At 35.0% G+C, this 18444-nt stretch overlaps 1 protein-coding gene across 1 annotated transcript in view; it reads left to right on the top strand.

Moving 5' to 3' along the window:
* The window catches only part of PRKX (protein kinase X-linked), a 46383-nt gene that overhangs the window by 21055 nt on the left and 6884 nt on the right, over positions 1-18444 (top strand). The window contains exons 3-6 of the mRNA XM_029964824.1: positions 3501-3764; positions 10303-10422; positions 16165-16260; positions 18112-18169. Coding sequence (XP_029820684.1) covers positions 3501-3764; positions 10303-10422; positions 16165-16260; positions 18112-18169 — 538 coding nt within the window. The remainder of the gene's footprint in view (positions 1-3500; positions 3765-10302; positions 10423-16164; positions 16261-18111; positions 18170-18444) is intronic.

Below are 18444 nucleotides of genomic sequence, written 5' to 3' on the forward strand. Positions count from 1 at the left end.
GAACACTTTTTTTTTTCCATGGAATTATGGTAATTCTAATGATCCCAATAATCCCATTGTTAAAGATAGAAGTTATCATACTTTTCTGTTCACAGCACCACAGCATTTCTTGTGTATCTGAGTCCAGATCTGTTAATTGGATAACTAAAACTCTGGGTAATTGCAGAGTTAATTTCCATTTATATTTTCTCATGCATGGATACAGGGCTATTGACCAAGATTTGTTTTGCATTTACCTGCCTTAATCAGTTTTACATAAAAGTAGACAAAATTAACCTTAGTTAGTCTCTAGCTGCCAGGAGTGCAGTCTCCTCCCAGGGCTCAGAAAGTATCAGAGAGAAAGAAGAAGGAACAGCATTATAGTCATCCAGAAGATGGAATGAACCCTACAGGAGGAGGCTTTTTCTCTGGTGTGTTGTTGCTTTTTCCAGCATCATGATGCAATTAGTTTCCAGCTAGTGTTCAGAAATCCTGTGTATGGCACAGTATCAGTAAGATGAGTTCTATGGTGTGTGTCGAGTTTGAGATGCTTGGAGGAAAGCAAGATGAAGAGGCTGAGTGCATCTGGTTAGACTGGCTGGAATACGGACGGAACAGGGGGAACAGGATTTTATGTGTATGTCTATGTACATAAGTAAATTCTTTAAAGAAAACCCTACCAAACCCAGCAAAAAAACCCAGCTAAATAGGTCTGAGTGTCAGGAAGAGTGAGAATAGAGAAACCTGTGTGACATGTCAGAGATAGGGATGCAGGGATTCATGTCCGTACTGAAGTGATCAAAAATCCAAACTGATAAGTTTTCTTGAATTTCATTCATACCTTATTTCCAAAATACCAGATTTTTAAAGTCGCCAAAGGACACAATTCAAATGGAAGTTTACTTGTGTGCAAGGCAAACATTTTTGACGTCTTCTAGAGCTCTACCTTTTCTGTTGAAATGTCCAATGAGACATTGCATCAGCTGTGCTCATGTAATTGTCCATGTGATGCCTTTGTCCCTTGGCAAAGGAGACTCAAAGTAACCTAGCTGAAATGAGGTAGTTAAAATTTAAGTCACAATAATATTTGTGTGCTTTAGGTTAAACAAGTTTTCATGGGTGATTATCACTGACTGTATGACAAATAACACTTTCTATAGCTTTTTATGTGGGTAACAGCTTTTTTCAGCTGCCTAATAGATGTGGATTTTTCTATGAATTCTTTAAAGTGTTTTACTAAGTGTTTAACAAAAAGGGAAAAAAATTGATATAGTTCTGCTTCAGTGCCTTTAAACTGTGTTATCTGCCTTCCGGGTTTTATATTTTCAGTTAACTTCACCATCTTAAACATGGATGGTATTTTCCTCAAGGAATCTGTGTCAGTGAAGCACAATACTTCAGCATTTTATGATGGAAAATAATAAGTAATGCTGCACATAATTGATTTTCGGTGTTCGTCCTTCCTGTCTTCCTTTATATAAAGAGTTTATATAACTTTTTTTCATTTTCCTGTTGCTTGTGAGAAATGTCTTGTCTGCATTTAGGGAGGTCCAGTTTTTCTGTAGACATTAAGTTATTTATCTACATATTTTTTTAAACAATTTTTTGTAAATGCTTGTTTGGTGCTCTTGCAATCTTTACTGCATGTTTGAGTGATATCTCATACCTCTGTGTGCAACACTTCATAGTGAGCTGTAATGTTGACATGTATTTTTTGATTTTTTTTCAAGAGAACAAGATTTAATAAAAGTCCACTATGTCTTGTAGACCTATAAGCTAAAACACGTTGTTTGTAAGAGTTCACAATGGCATCGAAAGTTCATGTAGTAAAGCTGAATTGTAGAGTTAACATTACCATGGATATTCTGATCACAGCTTCTGAGATTTTTTTCTTCTTTTTTGTATTGGAATTACCATTTAAAGCAATTTAAAGCAGGTATCGAAGTTCTTAATTTTACTCTTTTTCATGTATATCAAATAACATATCCATTTTTTCTGTGGAAACTACTGTAAAGCTACTTTGTTTTAATGGTCTAGATCTTCCACTTTTTCCCCTCTGTATTCTTTGTCAGATTTTGCTCTTTCTTTCCTCGTACATATTCTTTTAAATATGTGGTTTGCTTTGTTTTGCCCACTCCTGTTCTTCTTTCATTGTTTATTATTTATTAACTACCTAAAGTTCATCTCCAGAGTGTTTTTACAAACAGTCAATAAAGATACTGTGGACATCATCAATAGTCAATTCATTATGTTGATGGCTGTCATAGGGAAGAAGTTCCATAAAAGCAAAGGCAAGCCTGGACTCTGCTTTCTTCATCACTTTGAAGGAATGGAGGAGCTGTTAGTGATGTCTGGTAGTCCATCTCATTTTCTTGGTTGCCTCAGTGCTGGTATTAAAAAATAAAACCTTACTGAGTAAAAGTCATTCAGGTGTTTGGGACCTCAGCTTACTCTCCCTGTCTTTACCGAGGCTCTCTGCCTTGATTAAGTGCCAGATGATACTGCAGAAGTACTTGTGATACTGCAGAGGCAGTTACTAGAAGCTAAAGTAGCCTCTCTTCTTGTATCAATAAAGTAGGTAGGGATACAATGTTCTCTATCTTTTATTAAAAAATTGGAGCTATCTCTTTTTATTAAATGATGGTGTTCTTCAAGGTGTTGTTACAGATAATTTCTTCTTAACAGTTGAGTTACATTTGGGTGTGTGGTATGTGAGTTGTTTAGTGTGGATAGAAAGAAAAACAGCTTAGTTTAGGGAAATGTGGGAAGGAAGATTACTGTATTCTGTAATGAAGCATTTTAAAGCCACATGGAATTATTTTCTTTCTTCTTTACCTGTTCTTTACTGTTCTTTACTGCACACTAATAATGACTGTACCACAATAATAGTTCTTAAATCGAAGGTGGCAGTCGCAGTCTGAGGAATGGAAGGTACTTATCGTTGGGTTAATTCTGAGGTACAGAAATGAATCCTGTTTTGGTGTCATTTTTGCTTTCCTATTGCTTTTTGTTAAAAGATACCATAGAAGAGCAAGGATTGTGATCTGATTCTTTAGCTGGGGTTGTGTATTTCCAGGGAAGAAGAGATAGAAGGACAATTCTGTGATGTCTTATTTTGAACGTATTGTCATGAAAGTCTTTACAAAAGCAGATTCTGCTCACCCCCATCACTTTGACAGTGTTTCATTACATAAAATGTAAGGTGTGTAAGAAATGTCTGGTCTTTACATCAAGTCAGTTATTTAATGCTTAGCAGATACCTATTTTGTACAATGCAACAGAGTCTATCAGTTAATTTACTTCCTTGGCTTGTGCTGTACTCATCCTCAGCTATCTGTTTTATGTTGCAGGTTAAATCAGCTACCCTGAATGTCTGTTACATAATCTTGCTGGATTCTTGGGGGTTTAATATTTGCAGACTAGACATCAGAAATTAGTTACATTCATTTTACGGAAATTTTCTTCTAAAGCAAATTGGAGACATAATTTCTTTATTCAGTAAAATGATACTTTTATTACAGATTTTGGACCAACCACGATGAACGTTTTTTATATATGTTAATGGAATATGTACCAGGAGGAGAACTTTTTAGTTACCTGCGCAACATGGGGCGTTTCAACAACAGCACAGGACTGTTTTACTCTGCGGAAATTATTTGTGCAATAGAATACCTGCACTCCAAAGAAATAGTTTATAGAGACTTAAAACCTGAAAATATATTACTGGACAAAGAAGGACATATCAAGCTTACTGACTTTGGATTTGCTAAAAAGCTGGTGGATAGGTAAGTGGGGTTTTCTTATGGTAATTACATTTTGCTTGCTAAACAGTTATGAACAAAAAGGTTTGATTTCAGCACTTCATCTGACACCCCATGTGATTCATACATGTCAAGTCATTTAATATGAAGGAAGTGATCATCTTGAAATGACTACATGGAAACCCGTATTACCCCTTAAGTATAACTAGGAGCAATATCACACATAAGCAACAGTAGAAAAATATTTTTAGATGAGTGATTTTGTATATTGAAGTTTTCAGCAGTCATCTTTTATAAAGGGAGTTCAGTAAAGTAATATGAGCAAATATTAAAATCTGTACATTAATCCTCCATACATATTGAATGGCTAAATGTTTTGTAACTCGTGTTTCCTTCTGCTTTCCTTTTAGAGACTTTTGAAGTGTGAGAATAACATTTTAAAACTGCATACTGTGTTAGCCTTTTGCTAAAATGAAACTGAAAAAATCTAGACAAAAACAATGAAACCAGCTTTAGCAGAATTGGTTTATTTAACTGTTAACTTTTACATTACTGTAAGCTTTAATAGTATATATAAACTTTTTGATAATGCAGAGGGTTTTTTCTCTCTGTTTGAACTACTCTTCCAAGATGACATGCATGTTCTTAAAAGGAAGCAAGAGCTTTGAGATTCAAGAAAACGGAGGAAAATCTAGCCTGTCATATCAGAAAAGCAATGTGACAAAGTTTGATATTATACCCTTGAGCCATCTCTTAAGGGGAACAGTATTATATTGTTCTAGTTGAGGCAGCTAGTTAGGTGTTATATAGGTGCTTATTCTCTTCACTCATCTGTGTACCTGTTTGATGCTGCTTTTGCAACAGATGGTTCGGTGGGTGAGGATAATTCTACAACATCAATTTGAAAGGAGAGTGGATCTGAGGGAGCTACTTAATGGATCCCTTACAAAGTAAAAGTCAGATAAGAAATCAAATCATGTTATGGAGGTCATAATATCTGCTTCCCCACGGGTTACATGCACACAGTGCTGGGTTACCTTGGCACAGAAAAATGGTAGACAACTAATAACTAATAAACTGGTTCTATTCACCTTTAAGGTCTACAAGTATGTTTGAAAACCGTAGAATTTTAATATCAACACATTTGATTGAATTCAGTTTCCATTGGGCAAGCAAATAGGCATCCAAATGCTGACCTTTTCTTTTAATACTTTGTTTTTAGATCAAAATAACTTCTTGCAGAAAGAGGTAATGCTACTTACATGTAAGAAAGTGGGACAATCTCTTTATAAGACATTTTCATGCAAATTCTTATGACTTTCTCTTGACATGTAGATACTGCCACTTAGTGGTTATTCTTGATTTGGATTTCTGTGGCTTTAAGTAACAGAAGTAACCCTTAGTTAAATAAGGTGATAGTTCACATCAGAGTATATTTTTCAACCTGGAAGATAAATCTCTATGAGTGGATTGGTTTGAATGCATTTTAGGACATCAAAACAAGTTATCACTACTGGTTTTAATTGGTTTTTTTGTTTCCCATATTTCCTGGAGGGGAATTGAAATCGATTAGCTTGTGTTAAATTGAATGATAGAAGACTATAGTAGTTTTATATTCCTAGCTGATTTATCTGTAAATGTATGACAGGTAATATAAATAAAGAACATAACACTGGAAGGAGCAAGAACATTATCAGTTAGAGCAAAGACTTGCACCTGTGCAAGTCTGGTTTAGTTTTTTGTGTTATTGGTTTTATTGGAACTACACGATAGTTCCAGCAGTACACTCACTAGTATATTAGCTGAAGTCATTTTTACGAAGCTGGTTTTGTCACTGTAAAAATACACAATTGTCACCATTTATCCACAAATGCACTCCAGTAAGTTCTTTTGTTTACGGCATAGGCTATTTAATTAAAATTATGGGATACGTTTTGTCATTTTTATGTTGGCAAACATCTGTACATATGAACCTGACATGTACGTGTACACGTGTGTAGATGTGTATATACACAGTGTATATGAATTGTGAAAATAAGACAAGAAGCATTTATGTTTCTCAAACATTGTGAGGTAACCTGCTACTCGGGATCAGCAGATATATTCCTAGAGAGAAGAAGACACGTATGGAAATTAGAGTATCATCTCCAGGAGACCTTTGATACAATTACACATTCTTGACACATAATACTTCACATGAAAGATTCTGTAGCTGCCCAATTGAGGTTTTGCTGTACACATTTTCCTTCCTTCCCATTACGCTATGTGAAAACACAAAGTGTTCACCATGTCCATCTCCAATTAAGCTGCTCTTTAGAAGAAGTGTCTGGCTCATAGCTCATGTTCCCACTCTGGGAAGCAGCCTACATGTTTACCTTCTTATTAGTACAGTTTCTGAAGGGCTAGATTCTTAATATTTTCTTTATATAGACAGAGGAAGGAGAGGAGGTTTTCTTTTCTCCTTCTGTTCCGTGTTGGTATGTCCTGTTTATCCTTGTTCCTCCTTTTGCAGTCATAGTGTACGTTTAAAAATTCTAAATTTTTCTCCAAAACAGTGTGTCTTTGCCTCAGCTGCTGTTTATTTCTTCTCTTTTCCACTTTGATGTTGCTTAACTGAAGACTTAATAACCTTTTCAGTTTCTTGTAAGTACATTTATACTTTAAAAAAGGGGCAATGTCAAGAAGAGCGATGGGGAGGGGATTTTTATAAATTATTGTTACGTGAAGGTTCTAGAAAGGATTTGCTTTGAACTTTACAGCCATTACATTTGTAGACCTTTCTTTTTCTGAAAAGTATATACCATGTTTTGTGTGTAGTATTTTCATTACAAATTTTTTCTAATCTGGTCTTTTTTTTGTATATACTTTTGGTTTTTTTTTTTTAATTCCTGTGTTCTTTCAGAGAAGCTCAAAACTAATCTGCATGGAATTTTATATTTTTTATGCTCAGATTTCACTCAGAAAGTTATAAAAGTTTTAGGTAAAGTTAAAACTTTTTTTTTTTTTTTGGAATGTTAATTTTAGTTTCTTCAGTTTATATTCCTAAAAAAAAAATTACCTGTGAAAGTCTTTTAGAAACTTGAAGTGATTAATCCTAAATATATTCAGGATAGTTCTGCACTGTTGCTTAAGCTGAATGTGCCTCATGTTTTTTCTACAGAGTGGATATTGCAGAGAAAAAAACTAAGTAAGACACACAGTAAGTCTGGTTTATGAAGTGTATTGTTTGTCACTGTAGAAACAAGCAAGACTATCTTGCAGAACAAATTTTTGTGGGCTGGAAACAAAGCAATCTTTATTAATAGTATTACAAACAAATAGCTAGAATACCAAAAAGAACATTTTTGGTAATCTCTGGCTCATATGCTAGAAGCCTGACAATTACTACAGAGATGGATACTGAATGGTGTAGAATGCTAAAATACATTAACTTCTTCAAATAGTACTCTTAATAAGTCCCACAAATATTATTTTATAGCTTACCTTTGTAACCACAGTAGATTCTTTGTTTTATTTCCACATTTTAAAATTCAATGTTCAACCTTATCAACTATTGCTTACCTGCATTTCAGCTTTTTTCCTGAAAATGCAGAGCAGTGGATATTTTCTAGCAGTTTCAAGGGAACAGTCTATTCTTTAATTTTTCTGCATTGTAATTTATCTTCAAAAGGATGATCTGGAGTTTCAGATGAGTATGAAATAGTCATAAAATAGTAATAATAAAAAATAATTTAGGCATGTTATCTATTTATAGCTCTTACTTGATGTGTTTTCCAAAATATTAAGTAGTTTGTTTCTTGACCAACAAAAGGGGAAACACAAGTCTTACACATCTTACAGCAAAATACGTAGTTTGGAAAAGAACACGAGCTTCTTCCCTGTTTTTGTTTAGTCAATGAGAATAAATTTCTTGTTGGTAATAAATTTTATTTCCTAGTGCAGCTAGGAGACTTGAAGTTATGTTAGCCTTTGCTTAATTCGCAGTTTTCCTCTTGGTTCCATAAAAAGATCTTGTTAATAACCTGTATGGTAACTGAGTCATTTTAATTACATTGTCCCCAGCAAACTGTAGGTCCTGGAAGTCATGGTCAAATGATTTATTTTTTTTCTTGTATGTAAATGACCTTAATAAGGGATGAAAACCTTCTTCTTTCCAAGTACAGTAGAACTGTCAGCTGCTTCACTTGCAGAGCTGGCTAAATCAGTGTGAATAACAATGCATACAATGCTGTTTTGCATATAGCTTTTTAAATTTGGGAGAGGGAGAAATTTTTGTTTTAAAAGACAACAGAGCTTTGCTGTTTTTTCTGAATTCCGTAGTGCTGATCCATGCAACTGCTAGATGGCAGTAGTGTCAAGCAGTGCTGAAAGTAAGAGATTTCTTCAGTATGCTTGATCTGGAAAATGAGAGTTTAAACTTTTTTAGATAAATTTATGATAAAAATTAAAAATGCATTGTTTACACTAGTGAAGGTAGTTTCAAGAGCCATGAAGCACATTGGATGCACAGCGTGTCTTACCCATCTGACAGTTTAGCTGGAGTAATTTAGCTTTCACCATAGGAAAATCAAGCTTGAAGAAATTCAGGTCATAATTTTTCATTTAAAGCATTGGCTGACTGTACAGCTCCTCTTCCTTTATCTTAAATATTTTTATGAATATAAGCTAAGGCTTAAAAAAACCCAACAAACAAAAGGAAAACAAGGGAAGAACACCTCGCAAAAGCTCTCTTTAAAATAATTCATAGAGTCATAGAACATGCCGAGTTGGGAGGAACCCATCAGAATCATTGAGTCCAACTCCTGGCCCTGTGCAGGACGCCCCAAGAGTAACACCATGCACCTTACAATGTTGTCCAAATGCTTCTTGAACTCTGAGGCTTGGTGCTGTAACCACTTCCCTGAGGAGCCTGTTCCAGTGCTCAGCCACTCTCAGGGTGTAAAACCTTTCCCTGATATCTAACCTAAACCTCCCCTGACTCAGTTTCATGTGGTTTCCTCAAGTCCTGTCACTGATCACCAAAGTGAAGAGACAGGAACTTACCCCTCTGCTTTCCCTCATGATGACCACAATGAGGTCTCCCTTCAGTCTCATCTTCTCCAGGCTGAATAAACTAAGTGACCTCATCTGTTCCTCATAAAGCTTCCCCTCCAGACCCTTCACCATCTCAGTTGGCCTCCTTTGGATGCTCTCTAATAGCTTAATGTCTTTTCTATATTGAGGTACCCAGATCTGCACACAGTATTCAAGGTGATGCTGTACCAGTGCAGAGTAGGATGGGACAATCACCTCCCTGCAGTCTCAGAAAAGTTGTTGAATTAGTATTACTTCTAAAAGTGATTGCTACTCATCTTAATGCATTTGTTCAGGAGCATGTTACCAGTTTGCTTGGAAAAGATTCTTCCTGCTCTCACAAATATTCAATAAGAGGTTTTCTTGGTGCAAGGTAGAAATCATGTGCAGTGACCATTTGTGACTTTATTCTGTGTCATATCTAGCTAGAACTGTTTTTAAAATGTGATACACTTTTTTCTTTCTTATTCTGTGCTGTTATTTCATTTTCTCTGAATTGGTGAGCACTTTTTCATCTTTTGACTTGGTATTGAGTAAGTGCAGTTTATTCAGAATGAAAGCACATTTTTTCTCAAATGTATACTTAAATCAGGGGAGTGAAACCAGGCAAATTCTACTTGGGGCATTTTTACAAAGAAGAGCAATATATTTCTGGAAGAATTGGTTTCAGAATATTCTTTTCAAATTATAATTTGATCTTTGTAAACATACCTGCTTAATTTCAATTTATTTCATGTCTTTACAGAACTCAAAATGTACATTTCAATTAGTTAGCAGTTTTATCCTTACCTTATCAAAGAAAACTGTGACTAAAAATGACATGAAAATATATCAAAAATAGTGCTGCTTACATATCTCACATTTGCATAACTACACCTTGTAAATATTTTAAATAACTAAAAATACAAAGTGTTTTAATGGATATTGTGGAAGTGATAACAGGTTTCATTTCAATACTATTTGAAAAACTTTACTTAGATTGTAAAATGAATCTATCTTGTATGTGTGACTATTTACTGATTTAAACTACTACTTTTTTAACTCCCTTCTTCCCTTTGTTTTTATAAACAAAACTTCTTCCTTCTTCTGGAAAAGGCCAATAAGCTTGTCTTCTGCTGTGCCTGTCAGTAGTAGTCCATGAACTCCCAAAGTCTGCAGCTCACAGGGTGAAAACCACTGTTAGTACTTTCAAAGAAACATGCAGGCTAATAGATAGAGTACCATACCATCAGTCAGCCAACTCAGTCCACAGACATTTTCTGCAGCCAAGAAGTTTATTCATTTCCATGTATCTCTGTTACAGAAGTGGAGAGCATCATCAAAGCAGTCTGTTTAGATCTTGTAGAGGCCTTTCTTATTTCTGTTACTATATACAGTAAATACATAGGTATATGTGTGTGTTTGTTTTTTCCTATTACTGTGTTTCAGTTTAACTTCAGTCTGGTTTTGTTGTTTGTTTTGTGGGTTTTTTTTCTTCTTTTACTCCCAGAACGTGGACTCTCTGTGGCACTCCTGAGTACCTTGCACCAGAAGTTATACAAAGTAAAGGCCATGGAAGAGCTGTGGATTGGTGGGCCTTAGGAATTCTTATATTTGAGATGTTGTCAGGGTAAGTGATAATTACTATATCACAGCAATATTATGTTATACAGTAATACAGGATTCTTTACAAGTTCTGTTTACAATATTTGGATTAGCAAATTTGGGCTAAATTTATTATTGATATACTAGTTGAATTTTTGCCTCGGAAGCAAGGAATTGGGAAGCTGTACAAAACAACAGATATTACTGTTCTTACGGGAATGCTTTAGGTTTTTGAATTTGTTGGTTTTGTTTGTTGTTTTGGTTTGGGGGTTTTTTTTGTTTTACTTAAGACTTTTATAACAGCTGCTCTTTTCCCCATCTGTTTTGGAAATTCAGGCTTTGTCAAAGTTTAGATTTTTTTTCATAAAATCCTTTAAAGGCTAAAGAAGAGGATTACTTCTGTAATTAATTTCTAGCATAGCGATATAGTACTTGCAGTGGGAGCTTTAGTCTGTAAAAATGCATAATGGCAAGTAGGAAGTATTAATACACTTTGTATTACTACTGAGCACTGATGTTTTAATTTTTATTTTTTTTTTTTAAACCAAAGGAAGAACAGGGAAAAGCTTTAAAGGTGTATTTAAAATCTATTTGTTCAAATGCTACATTTGATGTTTTGGAATTTGTTTGCTAAGCAATGTTTCCTAAAGATACAAATTTAAACTAAATTAACTGGCATTAATATAATTAACCGTTTATGACTTTCTAGTATTAGTTATATAAAAGTAATTGCCTTAGTTTGCTCTGATTTCAAAAAAGAAATACTGGTTTTAGTACAATAAATAACTGATTTAGGGAGAATGTGAAATTCTGCTTATGTACTAAACAAGGCCATCTGCATGTTTTTCCTTGGCTTTTTTTTGTCGTGGCTGCATTGCGTGAAGGTGCTTGCAGAAAAGAGAGAGATTTTGAAAGCAATTGGCTTTGCCATGGTGTAGAACAAATCCAGGCGAAAGCATGACCTTCATAGTTTCTGAAGAAACATAGTATATTTCATCAGTTTGGTTTCTTAGACCTTCTTTTTGGTACCTGACTGAGTGTGCTCTATGCCTTCTCAGTCTCCACATGTGTGTCAGGGTGCCTCTGTGGCCTTTCACTGTAGATCTGCAACCCTACAGAGTGATCGGAACAAAATTTCCTTGCTTGGATTGATTCATCCTTTTCTCTAGTTAGCACTGTCGCTCTCACTCAGAGTAACTTTGGTGACTCTTCCAGTGTTTGGACAAGCTCATCAGATTGCCTGATCAAGCAGATTCCCTGGTGGATGGATAATTACTTCAGAGCTCTAATTCATTGTGTGTATTACTGTGAAGAAGTCCACCCAATAGCATCAAAACTTTATCCCAGGACAATATTGCTGCCTGCTGCTTGCTTTCTTAATATCCTGGAGGCTTGCATATGCATTGACTTTGAATCTCAAGGCAATTTGTAGACAGAAAAGCATAAAAATGTGTAATAGTTCTTACTGACCCAGGCAGCTTTTGCTGACTGGTCTGATACAAAGTTGTCACTTATGTAGGCTAATCTGTGCAGAGACCAGGCTTCACCTTTCTTCTATCGCTCCCTGTAAGGTGAGCAGCCCAAGTTGGTCAAGAGGAATCCTTCTCAGAGGGATGAAAGCAATTCCCAGCAGTCTTGTTGGGAATTGCTAATCTTAGTCCTAGACAGCAGGAAACTGTAGGTGAAAGCGTCTGGTACTGTAACATGAGAACAGGTGCTGCAGTCACCCAGCTGTAGTCTGAGTGATTTGCCTTCCTACCACGGGCTTCACTGGGACCACTCACTGGTCTATGTGGTCTCAATGTAAGTGGATATCAGACCTTTTTTCTTTGTGTGCCTTACAGAGATGTTGATGGGATTCTTTCTACTAGAGCAATAAGAGAAGCAAAGTTTCTGTTTTACTAAGTTAACATGCTACCTACAGGTGATAATCGAGCAAGATCTCATTTCTGGACTGGAGGGTGCTGAAGTATGACTGCTATATATTCTACTGAAATATGACTGGCATATCTTCTTCATGGAAAAAGGGAGCAGCTGCAGTCATTTCTGTGTAGGGCCTTCTGTGTCATGACACCATCTGGCTCAAGGGATGAAATCTGGATTCTGGGGGGGTGGGGAGGGGTGGCTTAATTTGAACACTTTGACTTTAGAGACCTTTAACCAATAGACGTAAATTACACTTTTCTAAAAAGCAGTTGAGGCCTTACATAGGCTGATTGACAGAGCAGCTGTCAGCTGCGTGCGAGTTTTTCATGGCCTTTGCCACAGTATTTGTGTAGACGTGCTCTTCATAATTGAATGCTGTTTTGAATAGGGACTCCATCCAAAACTAAAAAATAAAAAACAGCTTTCAGTCATTATCAAAACTGGGATAAGGTTTGGTTTGGAGTTTTTGGGGGGGGGAGTTTTGATTGTTTGTTTTGGTTTTTGTTTGGTTTGGGTTCTTTTTTTGTTTGGTTTGGTTTTTTGGGGGGCAGTTGTTGTTTGGGTTTTTGGTTTTTTGAGGTGGGGAATGTAACTTTATACTACTTAGGTCTGTGTTGTTTTTTTTTTTTTAGGAGGGATAGAGGGAGGCAGAGATTATGGCTTGTATGTGTTCCCTTTAGGTGGGCAGGTTGTCACATAGGGCGGATGCTTTTAGTGTTTTATCAACTTTTAACTGTTGTTGACAGTAGTCTTTTTAAATGCTTTTCCTCACCAACTGAAGATGTGGCTTGATAATTATGCTATCGAGGCTTTTAAAGCATAAACAGTCCTAGGTAACTTTATCCTTTGAAACCCAAAGAAGTTTTAAGAAATACAGAAATTTTTTTTAAGGTGAACAAAACCTGACTTCAAGACTAAATTATTGTCTGCAAGTAAATTAACTTAAGACATTTGGTAGTTATTTCCTGAAGTTAGTCTCTCTGAAACCCAAAAGCAATTGAAAAGAATTGGTAGATGTGTATGTAAGGAAATCATCTTTCTAAAAACAAACAAACAAACCCACACTTTCCTGTTCTGTGGTGTCTTATTTCCCTGTCTTAATATCTCTAGAGGCCCATGGAATTCTAGTTCTGCACATACTAGATTTAAGGCAAGGTCCCATATAGGTTTAAGATAGTAGGATATAGGAAAGGGAAAAAACAGGGAGAACCAAAGTTGAGAAGAAATCTTTACAGAACACAGAGTAGAGTTAATCTAAACAAACTGTCAATACAAAAAGCTGGAAGATCTGTTTGAGTAAAAGAGTTGTGTTACAATTTACCATAGAGGAAAATATATTTGTTATTTAACATTAAATATGTTAAATCATAATTGTACTGTCATCAGATACGTAGCTGAGTTTTGCCTATTAATGAGGGCTTTGTGGGTTTTTTTGCATTGGTGGTCATACGTGATGTGCTGTTCTGTCATTTTAGGTGGTAATGGTTCTTGTCTGCAGATTCATATTCTCAGACTTGGGTGTTTTCACCTGAGGTTTTACAACTTCTGTTCTTCAGACTATCTGTTATCTTTGAGACTAATGTCAGTGCTATTGTTGTGCATAAGTTAGCAAAAGGAATGGTTTGAAGCTGTTGTCCCATTTACAGAGATATTACTGTTTATAATATAGCTTGTTTTCAGTTGATGGAAAAAAGGCAGCTGTTTGTTTTTGTGTTATGGTGTGAAGACAGTCTGAAGCTCTGGGGGTTTTTTGATGATTTATTAGGTAGCTTCCAGCACAATACTTGTGTTGTTTTGTCTAAAAACTGTGCTGTGTTGAAGACAGACATTTACAAGAACCATCAAAATCAAGTTATTTGGTTTGTCCATAAGAAAACTATGTAATCTTTGAAAGCAGTTCTCATTTTGTATATAGTTCAAATACACTTTAAGCAGCATTGCCATAAACTTATTATATAGCCAAGTGTGATTTAAATTTCTCTTAAGAGCTCTAGACATTCTAATTATGAATTTTCAAAGTGGGAAAGCCAAGAGCAATTTAAACATGTAAATATGTAAAAAAATCACACTTTTTATTCTTCTTGATTTCATACCTCAGTGTACAGTAATGTGTTTACTGCAGCTGACACTTTTGTAATACATATTCACAAAGTTTCATTGTGATAGCTTTATGCATTTATAGATGCTAATATGTAATAACAAATAGAAAATTGAGTGTACTGTTTGTCAACTTGCTGTGGAGAATGTGAAGAACATTAATATTACCTGACTAAAAAAAAACTTTGTGCGGGAAAATTTTGTGCATGTTAAATACTTATAGTGTTTTCCTTGTTCTTTAGTGTCAAAGCAGAAATTTTTGATAACCAAAGTACTCTTCGTGAGATTCTTCTATTTTCCAGTTACTTGGAAAGTAGATTTTCATAATGAAACTACTCTGGCCTTCTTAACACCACCAAGAAATGTTCTTTAGTCTTTCCTTAACCATATAGTTTTGTTGTGCATTTCAGTGCTTTGAACTATTACTTGTTTTTTTACCATGTGCCTACAGACACGTTTACTTAACTATTCTGATGGAATTTGATTTTACCCATGGCCAAATTTTACAGTATTTCAAAGGAAATGCTAATCCACTTGACCATCAGCTGAAAAATGAAGAAATTAGTACTGCTGAAAACAGAATAGAAATGATGTATAGTACTTCTTGAGGAATAAGCTAGTTCAAGTACCATAAAATTAAAGAAAGAACATGAAATGAAGATGCTTTGGTTTCACCCTTGTTTGTGCTCTCAGTGATTTCTAAAGTCACCAGCACTGTATTTGTGTGTGTATACACACAGTTAAGTTGTCTTAGAAAGTAATTATAAAATGTTAGGGTCATGTGAAAATGTTTTAAACATTGAACTGTAATAGTATTTGGATGTTGTGAATATGGTTGACACTCAAAATCATTTTTTTTTATTTTTATTCTGTAGGCATTTTGAGACAGAAGCATAGTAAGAGAGATGCTTCAGTCATTTACGGAAGGCAAAGCAGGACTGAGATTAGTGAATGAGTAGTTCTTTATTCCATTCCCTTAGAAGGTTTCCTGTGGTAACTTTTAAAAACATGACTGACACTTGGAAATTTCTTGGCACTTGGGCTAAGCTGCCTGTACTGGCTGTACTGATGCACCCTGATGTACTCTGAGGCTCTCGCAGTACTCAGGGTAATATATTGTGCTGGTAAAGGAAGCACAAGAGAAAACTCTTAAGTTCTTACTGTAGCTGTACAACAAGAAGCAGTCTCTGTTAGCTCATAAATTCATGAAGAACTTTGTAGAAAATATAAGTGTAGAATTTTAACTGCATCTTGATTTACTGATCATCGTAGGAAGGTTATGAAATAAGTACTTAATCTGTCCCACACAGAAAGACAGCTACATTTTGAGAGTTCTGAACAGTGTACCTGCAGTTACAGGACAAGGTCAAAAATGGTAATTCTCTTTTGGTAACTATACCCATGGGTTTTACAGATAAAGGCAAAGTATTTTTTACTTCTAATACTGAAAATTTGTTTGATGAATTATATTTTTACTGTATTAATGTAACACTTTTATATTTTTCTATTCTGTTGTAATACTTAAATTTTAATTCTACATTCAGCGTGTTGTGTACAGAAATGTTTGCAGCTTTTCAATGAGAACCTTAAGTTATTCTTCAAGTTAGGATTTGGTTCATGGTGCCCTACCAAAAAGAATGACGTAGTCAGCTATTTCCGAGGGGAATTGCTATAACCTAATACTGCTTATAAGATTTTTAGAACTTCTTTTTCTAACCTCTAAAAATTTTCTGTATTAAAATAGGTTTCCTCCATTTTTTGATGACAATCCATTTGGTATATATCAGAAGATTCTTGCTGGCAAAATAGATTTCCCAAGGCATTTGGATTTATATGTAAAGTAAGTCCGTGACTCCAACACTATATTTTACTTTCTAAACATCTCCCGAGCACTGTTTCTGAAGGATCTTCTAAGAAGACAAGATACAAGATTCTGATTTTCTGAAACACCATGTTGGAAAATATTTTACGTTGCATTTACACTTGCAGTCCAAATAAACTTATATATCTGGTAGACTTCAAGCTGATGATATGGTTGTAAGATAGTATCTGACTCTCTTACTTTTCTGCATATTCTAGGATATTTAATGCTTTTCCACCTTGTACAAGGCTCGTTGGTAGCAGGTCCCTGTAAAAAGTAAAGAGGAGAAAGAGAATGAGATAATTTAATACGAGTAAAAATTAGGAGAGCAGGAAGCAAACACTGAATTGTTGTTTTGTATACATACGTACCACTTAAATCTCTCTCAGTATAACTACTTGAGTGAACTCTGGTACTTCAGAAGTTCTAGTGTAAAATCAACTTAAATTTGTGATAGCAGGGACCTAGTTCAATATGCAGTATTATATATGCATGTGTGGGTTTTATAGTATTTTGCAGTCATTAAAGGTATATTGCAGGTGTAATGGGTTTTCCTAATTAAAAATTCTATAACTGACTCTTCCGTAAGGAGAGGTCTTGTCTGTGAAGAACTGTGAAGGTGACTGTAAAAGGAGTTGGTCACATGATTTAATCTAGTCCAAACATTGATTGTCTGGAATGATCATGAGAGTTTTAAAAATTGCTTTCAACGTGGACTTTTTTATTCTTTTATCTGGCAATTGAATATTTTTCCAGTTGAATTTTAAAATTGTATTCCTGCCAAATACAACAGCTTTTCAAACAATCCAACACATTCACTCTCAGTTCATATATTCTTTATGCATAGGCTTTTGTGATTTCAAGGATAGGTGATGCAGTACTCTTTTGATTTTTGGGTAGTAGGTGTTACAGATAGGGATAGAGAGAGGCAGACGTATCATTAATATGTTTGCGTTCTTTTCTGTAAATAAGGCTGTTGACACTTTTTTAAATTTTTTGTAAACTTAAAAATTAGAAATAGCCATGCTCTGTAGATCCTCAGCATTTTGTACAGTATGTCATCTCTCAGGTCTATTCGAGATTGTAGAAATGAGGATGGTTAAACTTTTGTTCTTTGCTGCCATTGTACTTTATGCAAAAAATAGCAAAATCTTTGAGATAAAAAGTAACTGCTTGCAGAAATACAAAGCTATATTTTTTCCTCAACTCATAAGTAATAAAGGTAATTCAATAGATTATGATATGATACTTTTGATTTATGTTGTAGTTGTTTGGTGCTTAATATTCAAAGTATTTTGCTATTAAAATGGAAGAGTTTTATGTCTCTATACTATTAAAATGTTGATTTAACTTTCTGAAAAACTGTTCAATGAATCTCAGGGGATAATTTTCATTTTCAGTGAAATGAAGCTTACAGATGTTGCTAACTTTAAGCAGATGACTAGCTCTTTCATGGTTTCTCTGGATATTTAACATAAAGTTAAAGGTGCAGCGTTATCTGCTTTATATATATTAGGGCTGTGTTCTGACTAAGAGGTTTGAGATCCATTTTGAGATTTGGAATGCCCAGCAAAATAGAAAAATACAAAGAAAGAAATAGTGCTACTTGGCAAGGGACAAAGGAGGGAGAAAGTTTCTTTCCTTTGTTTCTTGAAAGAGCAAGAATTCTGCAAGTTTCTTTTGAAACAGGTTATTCTTTTTTATCATTTCCTCTAAAATGTTCTCAAATGTGAGGAAATGAATGGGTCAAAGGGAAATAGATCTGTATTTGTGTGACAGTCAAATATAAATAACTTTTGTTTAACAGAGAACGTATTTTCTTTACTTCAGAGACCTTATTAAGAAGCTGCTTGTGGTTGACAGAACAAGACGACTAGGAAATATGAAGGTCAGTGTAAAATGTTAGGTGTAACACGGAACACAGCACGAGGTCGAAAGAATTCTGTAGGAAAGATGTAGAACAGCTCTTCTGTAGCTTTTGTTATTATAAACATGAAAGTTACAGTTTCCCATGTTACTTTGGTTATGCAATCCCAAATGCAAAGTTTAGTCTGTGTATTCCTGTTTTTCTGAAGATCGTACTCCTATATGGGTTAATGCTATCCTTCATAATAGTTTCCCTCCCTACTCACCACTACCACCCCCCTTCATTAATTTGAAAAC

Source organism: Manacus vitellinus, unplaced genomic scaffold (assembly GCF_001715985.3).
Source record: "Manacus vitellinus isolate BGI_N305 unplaced genomic scaffold, ASM171598v3 scaffold_7_pilon, whole genome shotgun sequence".
NCBI lineage: Eukaryota > Metazoa > Chordata > Aves > Passeriformes > Pipridae > Manacus > Manacus vitellinus.